The sequence below is a fragment of the Salvelinus alpinus genome, chromosome 26 (genome assembly GCF_045679555.1).
Source record: "Salvelinus alpinus chromosome 26, SLU_Salpinus.1, whole genome shotgun sequence".
Classification (NCBI taxonomy): Eukaryota; Metazoa; Chordata; class Actinopteri; order Salmoniformes; family Salmonidae; genus Salvelinus; species Salvelinus alpinus.
Window position 1 is genome coordinate 21,226,549 of NC_092111.1, and position 13,236 is coordinate 21,239,784.

The 13,236-nt window shown below is 43.4% G+C and overlaps 1 protein-coding gene across 2 annotated transcripts in view; it reads left to right on the plus strand.

Annotated features, from left to right (window-relative positions):
• Positions 1–13,236, plus strand: part of LOC139554931 (retinoic acid receptor beta-like) — a 238,434-nt gene that overhangs the window by 104,710 nt on the left and 120,488 nt on the right. For both annotated transcript variants that reach the window (XM_071368228.1, XM_071368227.1), the window contains one exon: positions 6,971–7,119. In XM_071368228.1, coding sequence (XP_071224329.1) covers positions 6,971–7,119 — 149 coding nt within the window. The remainder of the gene's footprint in view (positions 1–6,970; positions 7,120–13,236) is intronic.

A 13,236-nucleotide genomic window follows, 5' to 3' on the forward strand; every position in this document is an offset into this window, starting at 1 on the left:
GATTCATAGCTATAGTATGAATCTGCAGGTAGCTAAAGCTAACCACCTAGGTTCAATGTTAGCTAGCTAAAATTAGGCCATAACTAGCAATACAAATGGATTTCTGATTCAAATAATATTACCACACAGATCATACACGTAATGTTAGCTAGTGAGCCAGCAAGCTAACGTCCGCTAGCTAGCAAACAGTACGCTTTAAATTAGAAACGTATAGTGTCTGAAAATGTAGCTAGACTCTTACCCGTATACATGTATGAACGCTTTACAGCAGACTGGAACCATTTAACTCAGTTTTGTTTGTATTTACATCTTATTTGGCCATTGTTGTGTCAAGTCACTCCGGTTCACACTGACTGTGGCATGTGCAGAAAGTAGCCCATCAGAACTTTTTGCAACTGATTTGTCGATAGCACCTACTAAATTCAATGTTGTTGAGAAAAGTAGCAAAACGTTTGTAGTTCTCGATGGCTAACGTTATATATTTCAAAAATGCCGTGGTAGAAAGGACTGTCAACACATACTGAGCAGCTCACGTTATAGACAGAAGCATGCTACATGGCAGACCAATCCAAACACATCTCTAGGCATGTCCAGCCCATCATTTATCTCAGCCAATCATGGCTAGCAGGAAGGTTCCTGACTTTTTCCATGGCTAAACCAACTAGCTGTGAAATGTAAAAAATTGCAATACAAGTTTGTTATTAAGGCACCAGTAAGTTCACATGTTCCAGAAGGCATTTCTTTCAAAAAATGCCTTTTGATTAAAAAAAAGTTGTTCAAATGCCTCCCCTGTGAAGTAGTGACATGTGACATACACCTAGCTTCCTGAAATGGGTCACACATATTTTTTCAGTAAATAGCCATGGCACTATGGTCAATCAAGAATTCCATCATGCTTCCTTTTTAAAGCCCATGTATGTCTATATCACCTTGTAGTGGGCAAAATCCACAAATGCGAATTGCCATTAAATCTGGAGAGAAACATAATGGGGATGTATTCCAATCTGCTTTCTTATGCTTTAAGGAACTAGAAATGTGCATGTTGAGAATGTGGTAATATTAGGTAAAACTTGAATATAACATTTTCTAAATGTTCTTGAAATGTTCAGAGGACCTCAAAGACAAGGTAAACATGTATACTGTCTGAAAGTTATTGAAATATTATGTTAAACCTAAAACAAATATTCTATGAACGTCATAAGAACTGACTTATTTGGAAAGTGGAAAGTGTTCTGGGTTACTTACAGAGAGACACTTTAGATTTTTGGAGGGAGCATTTTAGTGAATGTTAAGAGAATAATAATATTTAATAAAAAATATATATGTATTTGAATGTTTTTGAGGTGTTATCATCCTAATGTTAGATTAAACCCTAACTAGAACTTAATGGGAATCTTAACTAATGTTCTGGGAATGATCCCGGTTTGCTGGGTTGTCTATAGCTCAGAGATGTTTAATGCAGGTCTAATGCAGGTCTCCTTTACTGCTAAGAGCTGACGTCTGGACCAAATGACCTCTTAAAGTGCTTGCCGGGGAGTGGAGAATCATAACAACATCGTCAGGCTCTTAGGGAAAGCATCTCTAAAGATTAAAAATAAACTTGTCACATTTATCCCTCTCTCTATTTGAAACCTTCTCTTTCCCTCTCTCTCTTTTCCTCTATCCCTCTCTCTCTTTCCCCCTCGTCTCTTTTTTTTCTTGTTGCACTTTAAGCTTTGAAGTGTCTCACACCTGTTGCGTTGCTCGGTCCCTGGTGTAGAGCGTAGCAGTGAGAGTTCTGGCTCTTTATACGCCCTCTGTCTCCATTTGACCTTTGACCTCAACAGATCACAGGGGGTCGCACAGAGCTCAAGGCAGGGAGGGCGGCTTGGAGGATAGCCGCTGTCACATAACTGGTATGAACCATGAACCTCTGAACCAAACTCAAAGTGCCGTTCAGTGGTTCAAACCAAGGTCCAGTTCCACACCCTGACACCTCTGGATAATCCCCTTTAGAAGCTGTGTCCCTTTAACAAATCTGTTTCAGCGGCTCTTCTAGCTGCAGTTTGATTGATTCCCCCTACTGGGAGACACTTTCGCACTTGATATGTGTCGTCTTGAAGACTGACTAGACAGACTGTTTCCCTGTTTTCAGCACCACCCCCCACCTCTCAGCACCCCATGACCTCAGTCTGCCGGCAGTTTCCCTCGGTCTCTCTCCTAATCAAAAACAGACCAGCAGCACAAGTAGAACTTTTTCCTCGTCTTTCTCTAGACAATACATACAGTTAGATGACTGTTTTTTTATTGTTTCTATCTTCTCTTCCAGTTAGTGTTTAAAGAATTGAATTAAATGTGTACTACAGCCTACAGCCAGTGCTGTTCCCTCTCTCCCTCCCACCACAAAGCTGCTACTAATTTGGAGTACTTTGGGTGAACTTTGACCGTTTCCTATTGACTCTCTTTCTCCTCCCGCCTGGTGTATGTGAGCTGTTTGTCTCAGTGTGTGTGTGTGTGTGTGTGTGTGTGTGTGTGTGTGTGTGTGTGTGTGTGTGTGTGTGTGTGTGTGTGTGTGTGTGTGTGTGTGTGTGTGTGTGTGTGTGTGTGTGTGTGTGTGTGTGTGTGTGTGTGTGTGTGTGTGTGTGTGTGTGTGTGTGCTATGTGCTCCCTGCTCCTGCAAATAACCCAGAGGAAGAAGGGGAGAAAAACACTTCCAGCTTCGATAAACTGCCAGCGGAGAGGTGGAGTTGTGAGGGGAACTGGCGCTAAAAGGCTGTACTGTGGTATTGGCAGGACAGTTGCTGCACTGTGCGTGCAATACGGCGCTGTAGTGTCTACTAGCGATAGTAACCTGCTGTCTCGTTCTACCTGTTTATTCTCTCTCTGTTTGTTGAAGGTAGGGTTGTTGTAAATGGATCGCTGCAGTATAACAGTCATTTGGACATAACTGTGGTCTCATGATTACAGGGTAGAAACAGTCCATGTCCTGATTCCATGTCATTGTGATATCATTGTACAGTGTGTGTGTGTGTGTGTGTGTGGAACAGATCTTGCCTTAGGTACCTCCCTGCTAGCCATCTGTGAGGTTTGTGGACATCACAGATTGTTTTCTTTTCATGTCACTGGTCATCTAGCTATCTGACCCTCAGTGTGGGGACAATGTGGTGAACAGGGGGTAGGGACAGGTGGACACAGTGAGGATAGACATGGTTGACTGGCCCACAAATTATTTTTAACTGACCTATAGGACCCTCCTCACTTCTAAAGAGTTCTTCTTCTACTTCTACTTCTTCTACTTCTACTACTTCTACTTCTTCTTCTACTTCTTCTTCTACTTCTTCTACTTCTACTTCTTCTACTTCTACTACTTCTTCTACTTCTTCTTCTACTTCTACTTCTTCTACTTCTTCTTCTCCTTCTTCTACTTCTACTACTTCTACTTCTTCTACTTCTACTACTTCTACTTCTTCTTCTACTACGTCTACTTCTTCTTCTACCTCTTCTACTTCTTCTACGTCTACTTCTACTTCTTCTTCTACTACTTCTACTTCTTCTTCTACTTCTTCTACTTCTTCTACGTCTACTTCTACTTCTTCTTCTACTACTTCTACTTCTTCTTCTACTTCTTCTACTTCTTCTACGTCTACTTCTACTTCTTCTTCTACTTCTTCTACTTCTTCTACGTCTACTTCTACTTCTTCTTCTACTTCTACTTCTATTTCTTCTTCTTCTACTTCTACTTCTTCTTCTACTTCTTCTACTTCTTCTTCTACTTCTACCTCTTCTACTTCTTCTTCTACTTCTACTACTACTTCTACTTCTTCTTCTACTTCTTCTTCTTCTTCTTGGGGCGGCAGGTAGCCTAGTGGTTAGAGCGTTGGCCTAGTAACCGAAAGGTTGGAATCCCTGAGCTGACAAGGTAAAAATCTGTCGTTCTGCCCCTGAACAAGGCAATTAACCCACTGTTCCTAGGCCGTCATTGTAAATAAGAATATTTTCTTAACTGACTTGCCTAGTTAAATAAAGGTTAAATCACCACCACCCACAGCAAGCCATAGCCATAACAAGGCTCCTTCCTAACTCAGCCTCTGTGTTTTCCATTAGTCTTTCCCCTCATTCAGAGATTGCCCTCCCTTCCTCCTCCTCCAGGCCGGGTGTGTTTTCCTGTCTGACCCTGCTGGCTGGTTCAGCAGGGGGTTAAGAGTTCAGCAGAATAAGCTTCGAGACATTTTTTTCATACACACACACACACAATCACACGCAAACACACACACAGAGTATACGCACACTGACACACACTGCTCCCACCCCTTGGCTCGCCTGGTCTGTCGCTGGTCTGTAGTCTCTGTAATGGTGCTGGTTTATACCTATGTTAACATGCGGTGAAGTCAGTTTGCTGCAGAGCCAACGCCAGAAAATGGAGCAAAGGCTCCCCAGCGCCCGATAGGGCCTATACATCGCTCTAGACACACAGTTACACACACGCACGCACGCACGCACACACACACACACACACACACACACACACACACACACACACACACACACACACACACACACACACACACACCACCAAAGGGGGGAAATGCATCTGCCTTTATGTGCTCCATCTGTCTGCAGGTAGCCACACTCCCAGAACCAACCATGAGTTTCAAATGGGCAGCGCCGGGCAGAAGTGTGTTGTTTGCGTGTGTGTGTGTGTGTGTGTGTGTGTCTACTGCTCTCCCTCTTTCCCATGTGTAATGATCCAAGGCATTGGAAACACTCTGAAGGCCTATTCTATCAGTTCCAATGTGTTGTATTCTACACAACATGTAGTTGCATCTGTAGTGTTCAGTACTGTACCAGCTGGGAAGACTTGTATACATTTCTATCATGGTCGTTGTGCCACAGCTCCCTGATGTGAACACGCCACAGCTTGTTTTACATATTACACGTCATATTCCATGTGATACATGTCCCTTGATGTCCCTTGATGTCGCCATCCACACACACACACACACACACACACACACACACACACACACACACACACACACACACACACACACACACACACACACACACACACACACACACACACACACACACACACACACACACACACACACACTTTTACACATTACATCTGATACAACATATGATACAGGTCCCCCCACTGTCTCTGGCCCTGCACGGCTTGTCTCTCTCCCTCATGTTACATATTAAAGTGGTAGATCGTATCTCCCTCCCTGTGACAGTGTGTGTGTATGTGTGTGTGTAGTCTGTGTCAGCGTGCACAGCGCCTGGCCCGCCACATGAGTCACTAGTGTTCGATGGGACAAGGACATCCCTGCCAGCCAAACCCTCCCCTAACCAGGACGACGCTGAGCCAATTGTGTGCCGCCCCATGGGTCTCCTGGTCGCGGCCGTTTGCAACAGAGCCTGGATTTGAACCCAGAATCTCTAGTGGCACAGCTAGCACTGCGATGCCTTAGACCACTGCACCACTCAGGAGGCCTGCGAATGAGAACATTAATGCAAGTTGACTGTTTTAATTTATTTACGCTCAAGTGATTTAATGACTATTTGGACTAACATACAGTCTGTGAACAAGCACTATTGAAATTCTAAAGATCCATCAGCGATGTGTGCGTAGTACGATATTGATTACTATCAGCATCAAACTGCATACAGATGATAGCAAAGTGACTCACTCCAACTGACTAGCCAGTTGCACTAGTTTCTGTTTGCTTTGGGATTTGATTGACGAATAACACTGTTTGATTCACCAGAGGGGAAGCAGAGGTCACTGTGAATCATGCAGTAGCACTAATATTCACCGTCATGGCAGTTCTACTCACACTGTCCTTTAATACCACAAAGAGATTGGCAATATACTGTAACAGTTAAACAAACACACACACACACACACACACACAATGAGTCAATTTGACCCATTTTTGACCAATCTACTGTAATGTGTCAAATTGACCCAGGACACCTTTTTGAACATAATACAAGGGTAAGTTGAACCTCAGGGGAATTCTGCATGGGGTCAAGGGTCAGGAACAGATCACAGGGTTGCTCTCTAATAGATGTATAATTGAGCTTGAGCTGATGAAGTATGGAATAATGCAATCTAATCAACCAACCAACCTGCTGCCAACCAACCAACACTGCTCTGCTCTGCTCGGCTCTGCTCCATTCAGATAGATCTATAGATGGGCAGGCCCTGGACAAGCCACATATATTCCTGAGTTCATTTGCAGAAATCGGGGAATTTTCAATACGTTTTCTGATTTTCTCTAAATCCCGGTTGGAGGATTCTCAGAAACAGGGAGGAATAAGCAGGAAATCCGCATTCCTCCACCCAGGATTTCTGGAAAAGCGTTTTGCAACCCTACTCCAGAGCTATATGGGAGCAAGGCGCTAGATAAATTGGTTGCTGGTAGGCTATAACATGATGTCATCACAGCCTATTTCCACTTTAATATAAAAACATTTTTATCAACCTTTTAACTTTTGTGTTAAAACTCAGTCAAGCCACAGGTGGACTTTTCAAAACCTATTAGAAAGAAACCCACTGGCTGAAAAGTCTGTTTTTGTTCACTCTGAATGACCGCTGTCAGGCCAGAGATGTAGTTCTGAGAACTCATTCCAGGGTTCTGGAGGTTCTATATCAACTCATTAAATATCACAATGTTTGTGTTTCCGTTCCAATAACATCAAAATAGAAATAAAGTGGCCACTCAGACCCACTGTTGGATGAGTATGTGGACACAGTAATTGTATGCCAAAGATTTGCAACTGTCTGCCCTGATTTCAGTTAATTCAGTACCTTTAGTTCACTCACTCAGGAAATGGGTTTTGAATGCCCTATCATTACCACGTATCCTGTCCCATACTAAAACTTGAATCATCTTCTTCATCATGCAATTTTTCTTCCAATTGGGATGAATAAAGAACTACTACATCTTCTTCATCATCTTCTTCTGTTGTGTCTCTGCAGCCATCGAGACCCAGAGCACCAGTTCTGAGGAGCTGGTCCCAAGCCCCCCGTCCCCCCTGCCCCCGCCCCGCGTCTACAAGCCCTGCTTCGTGTGCCAGGACAAGTCCTCGGGGTACCACTATGGTGTCAGCGCCTGCGAGGGCTGCAAGGTAAGACATACACACCAAAACCAGCAACATTCACACCAACACCAGCAACATTCACACCAAAACCAGCAACATACACACCTAAACCAGTAACATTCAAAACCAGCAACATACACACCAAAACCAGCAACATACACACCCAAACCATCAACATACACACCAAAACCAGCAACATTCGCACCTAAACCAGCAACATACACACCAAAACCAGCAACATACACACCAAAACCAGCAACATTCACACCAAAACCAGTAACATTCACACCAAAACCAGCAACATTCACACCTAAACCAGCAACAGTCACACCAAAACCATTAACATACACACCAAAACCAGCAACATACACACCAAAACCAGCAACATACACCAAAACCAGCAACATACACACCAAAACCAGCAACATACACCCCAAAACCATCAACATTCACACCAAAACCATCAACATTCACACCAAAACCAGCAACCTACACACCAAAACCATCAACATTCACACCAAAACCATCAGCATTCACACCAAAACCATCAACATACACACCAAAACAATCAACATTCACACCAAAACCAGCAGACCTCTCGAGCCAGACGTTTTCCTCACAATTTGACCTAACCAGAAATGAAGGTCACTTCGTGAGGAAAAACCTCTGATTGATGTTGTACACAGTCTATCAATGCAGCTGTACCTGACTGTGCATACTGGATGTACCAGTGTACTGTACGTACAGAACATACAACCCGTTGGTTCAAACTCCAGTCCAGTGTGGTATTGGAGGCTGAATATGCATCTTCATTATCACTCTCCTGCTGCAATTGGAATGCTGGAATCTCAGGAATCCTTTGGAGTTTAGGCCTGGGGGGAAGGAGTGAATAAGACGCTATAAGTCCCAGTGTGACCCCATACCTACAGCCCTGTGACCTGCGAATACCACCTAGAGTCAGACATACTGCAAATATATACAGTACCATGGAGGTACAGTGATCCCTCGCCACTTCGCGGTTCACTTATCGCGGATTCGCTATTTCGCGGATTTTCATAATGCATTTTTTTTTTTTTTTTTGGTGCATTGTGCTCTGCATTCTGATTCGCTAAAAACTCACTCCCGCTTCTTGTATCAAAACATGCTACGAATTGTGCTATCATTTTGTCGTCTCGTGCAGTTATGTGTACGTACATAAAACAGCTTGGCAAATTTACATTAAGTTGGCCAAATTATCTTGTAATTTCGAACATCTCCTAAACCCATAATGTCGACGAAACGGCCTACACGTGAGTCACTGTATTTGTATACATGTAATAGTTGCTAATTGTAAAAAAAAAAAAAGTTTTCTATTTCGCGGATTTCACTTATCGCGGGTCATTTTCGGAACGTAACCCCCGCGATAAACGAGGGATTACTGTATAGTTAAGCAATAAGGCCCGAGGGGGTGTGGTATATGGCCAATATACCACAGCTAAGGGCAGTTCGAAAACACGATGCAACGCGGAGTGCCTGGACACAGCCCTTAGCCGTGCTATATTGGCAATATATCACAAACCCACGAGGAGCCTTATTGCTATTGTTGCTTATTGCTGATATACGGTCTGATATACCATGGCTTTCAGCCAATCAGAATGCAGGGCTCAAACCACCCAGTTTATAACAGACCATATACCACGGGGATGATAAAACATGTCTTTTTACTGCTCTAATTATTTAATTAGGCCAAACACATTCCTTCTATTACTGCACCCTGACTGGACTGCAGATGGTATTCCTTCCTTTCTGTTTCTCTTTCTCCGCTGAGTGGCTGGTAGCAGGATTTAAAAATAGCAGAATTCATGCTAGAATAGCTTTGATTTCTGTGACATCTAGCCTCGGAAGGGATTAGACCAGGGATTATGCTTTTTCTGTGTTGTATTCTTCTCCATGGCGAGGGCATTGTTGTCATGGGGTGTGAGGGCCGAGCCCCTCCATTGGACAGAGTCAATTGAGCATGCTCGTTCTCTCAAATCAAATCAAATGTTATTGGTCACATACACATGTTTAGCAGATGTTATTGCGGGTGTAGCGAAATGCTTATGTTTCTAGTTCCAACAGTGCAGTAATATCTAACAATTTCACAACAATACACACAATACAAACACATCTAAAGTAAATTAATGGAATTAAGAATATATAAATATTTGGATGAGCAATGTCAGAGTGGCATAGACTAAAATACAGTAGAATAGAATGGAATACAGTATACAGTGATCCCTCGCCACTTCGCGGTTCACTTATCGCGGATTCGCTATTTCGCGGATTTTCATAATGCATTTTTTTTTTTTTTTTGGTGCATTGTGCTCTGCATTCTGATTCGCTAAAAACTCACTCCCGCTTCTTGTATCAAAACATGCTACGAATTGTGCTATCATTTTGTCGTCTCGTGCAGTTATGTGTACGTACATAAAACAGCTTGGCAAATTTACATTAAGTTGGCCAAATTATCTTGTAATTTCGAACATCTCCTAAACCCATAATGTCGACGAAACGGCCTACACGTGAGTCACTGTATTTGTATACATGTAATAGTTGCTAATTGTAAAAAAAAAAAAAAGTTTTCTATTTCGCGGATTTCACTTATCGCGGGTCATTTTCGGAACGTAACCCCCGCGATAAACGAGGGATTACTGTATACATATGAGATGAGTAATGCAAAATATGTAAAACTTATTAAAGTGACTAGTGTTCCATTATTAAAGTAGCCAGTGATTTCAAGTCTATGTATATAGGGCAGCAGCCTCTAAGGTGCTTCTGATGGCTATTTAACAGTCTAATGGCCTTGAGCTAGAAGCTGTTTTTCAGTCTCTCGGTCCCAGCTTTGATGCACCTGTACTGACCTCGCCTTCTGGATGATAGCGATGTGAACAGGCAGTAGCTTGGGTGGTTGTTGTCCTTGATGATCTTTTTGGCCTTCCTGTGACATCGGGTGCTGTAGGTGTCCTGGAGGGCAGGTAGTTTGCCCACAATGACGCATATGCCCACATACGCTCATGCGTTTTGCAGACCGCACCACCCTCTAGAGAGCCTTGCGGTTGCGGGCGGTGCAGTTGCCGTACTAGGTGGTGATACAGCCCGACAAGATGCTCTCAGTTGTGCATCTGTAAAAGTTTCTGAGGGTTTTAGGTGCCAAACCAAATTTCTTCAGCTGTTGCGCCTTCTTCACCACACTGTCTGTGTGGGTGGACCATTTCAGTTTGTCAGTGATGTGTACGCCGAGGAACTTGAAGATTTCCACCTTCTCCACTGCGGTCCCGTCGATGTGGATAGGGGGGTGCACCCTCTGCTGTTTCCTGAAGTCCACGATCAGCTCCTTTGTTTTGTTGACGTTGAGTGAGAGGTTATTTTCCTGGCACCACTCTCCCAGGGCCCTCACCTCCTCCATGTAGGCTGTCTCATCATTGTTGGTAATCAGGCCTACTACTGTTGTGTCATCTGCAAACTTGATGATTGAGTTGGAGGCGTGCGTGGCCACGCAGTCATGGGTGAACAGGGAGTACAGGAGGGCATTTAGCACGCACTCTTGTGGGGCCCCTGTGTTGAGGATTAGCGAAGTAGAGGTGTTGTTTCCTACCTTCACCGCCTGGGGACGGCCCGTCAGGAAGTCCAGGACCAAGTTGCACAGGGCTGGGTTCAGACCCAGGGCCCAGAGCTTAATGATGAGCTTGGAGGGTACAACGGTGTTGAATGCTGCTCTATAGTCAATGAACAGCATTCTTACATAGGTATTCTTTTTGGCCAGATGGGATAGGGCAGTGTGCAGTGCGATGGCGATTGCATCGTCTGTGGATCTATTGCGGTGGTAAGCAAATATAAGTGGGTCTAGGGTGTCAGGTAAGGTAGAGGTGATATGAACCTGAACTAGCCTCTCAAAGCACTTCATAATGACAGAAGTGAGTGCTACGGGGCAATAGTCATTTAGTTCAGTTACCTTTGCTTTCTTGGGTACAGGAACAGTGGTGGACATCTTGAAGCAAGTGGGGACAGCAGACTGGGATAGGGAGAGATTGAATATGTCCGTAAACACTCCAGCCAGCTGGTCTGCACATGCTCTGAGGACGTGGGAGGAGAAAATGGAGTCGTGATCAGATTTGCCAAAGGGTGGGGGAGAGGCTTGTAGGCATTTCGAAAAGTTGAGTAGCAGTGTTCCAATGGTTTTCCAGAGCGAGTACTACAGTCAATGTTTTGGTAGAACTTCGGTAGTGTTTTCCTCAAATGTACTTTGTTAAAATCCCTAGCTACAATAAATGCGGCCTTAGGATGTGTGGTTTCCAGTTTGCATAAAGTCCAGTGTAGATCTTTGAGGGCAGTCGTGGTATTGGCTTGAGGGGGAATATACACGGCTGTGACTATAACCAAAGATAATTATATTGGGTGGTAAAACGGTTGGCATTTGATTGTGAGGTATTCTAGGTCGGATGAACAAAAGGACTTGAGTTTCTGTATGTTATCACAATCACACCATGAGTAGTTAATCATGAAACATACACCCCTCTTTTCTTCTTCCCAGAGAGTTCTTTATTCCTGTATGCGTGATATACTGAGAACCCAGATGGCTGTATGGACGGGGACAGTATATCCCAAGAGAACCATGTTTCCATGAAACAGAGTATGTTTCAATCCCTGATGTCTTTCTGGAAGGAGATCCTCGCCATGAGCTCATCTATTTTATTATCCAGAGACTGAAAATTAGCGTGTAATATACTCGGAAGCGGTGTACGGTGTGCACGCCTCCTGAGTCGGACTAGAAGTCTTCACCGAATACCTCTTCTCCGCCGGTGGTGTTTTGGACCAGTTTCTGGAACAAGTTAAATTACCCTGGGGGGTACGAACAAAGGATCCAATTCGGGAAAGTCATATTCCTGGTCATGACGCTGGTGAGTTACCGCTGCTCTGATATTCAAAAGTTATTTCCGGCTGTATGTAATAACACAAAAACATTTCTGGGCCAATAATGTAAGAAATAACACATAAAAAAATAAAATACTGCAAAGTTGCTTAGGAGCTAGAAGCAGAGCTGCCATATCTGTCAGCACCATGTCAATCTCAATGTGTCTACTCTGGTTTAATAAAGGATACAAAATATACATGCCTGTTGAATTCCCCTTGAAAATAAATGCCCTTAGATACACCCTTTTGTCACGCTGCGCATCGGTCATTAGACGACTACCCTGAATACATATACATGTAATGAGAGAGATGAGAGAGAAACACCAGCAGATGAGGAAGAGAGACACAAGAAGAGAAAACAAAGACTACGGCAGATGTGATCCGCTTCTTTTAGACGTTTTCATGGCAGAACACACTCAACTCATTTACATCATCTGACACCAGCAACGCTCGCCTTTGTTTGATATCTGGAGGAAAGCTGATTTGAATTGGTAAATCAGTGAGCAGACATATGGGCTTCCATAAGTACATGCATATGCAGTAGTAGTGGTGCGCTAGGGGGGTTACTTGTTATGGGTATTCGGTGAAAGTCAAGACGTCTCAAACCAAAGGCAGCCTCCTCTACTGTTCAGAAGTGACAGTTGTGTCCTACACCTTTGTGACATCACCCCTCTGGGGGTTCTGAAACTGTTCCCACAGAGAGCGATGAGGACCAACTCAACACAGCACACAGCATTGAACCAGACCTGGGTCAAATACCTTTGAGTACTTGAAACAGCGAAACTTGAAACAAAAACAAAAAAACTTCAAACCACACAGTTTCTTAGAGTTTGCACTTTGGGGAACTATTCCGATGGTTCCATAGTGGGGAAACCAGATAAAAAGTAACTTGAAGTATTTGAAAATGTACCAGTCAAACGTTTGGACACACCTACTCATTCCAGGGTTTTTCTTTATTTTGACTATTTTCTACATTGTAGAATAATAGTGAAGACATCAAAACTATGAAATAATACAAATGAAATCATGTAGTAACCAAAAAAGTGTTAAACAAATCCAAATACATTTTAGATTCTTCAAAGTAGCTTGATGACAGCTTTGCACACTCTTGGTATTCTCTCAACTAGCTTCACCTGGAATGCTTTTCCAACTGTCTTGAATTCTCTCAACTAGCTTCACCTGGAATGCTTTTCCAACTGTCTTGAAGGAGTT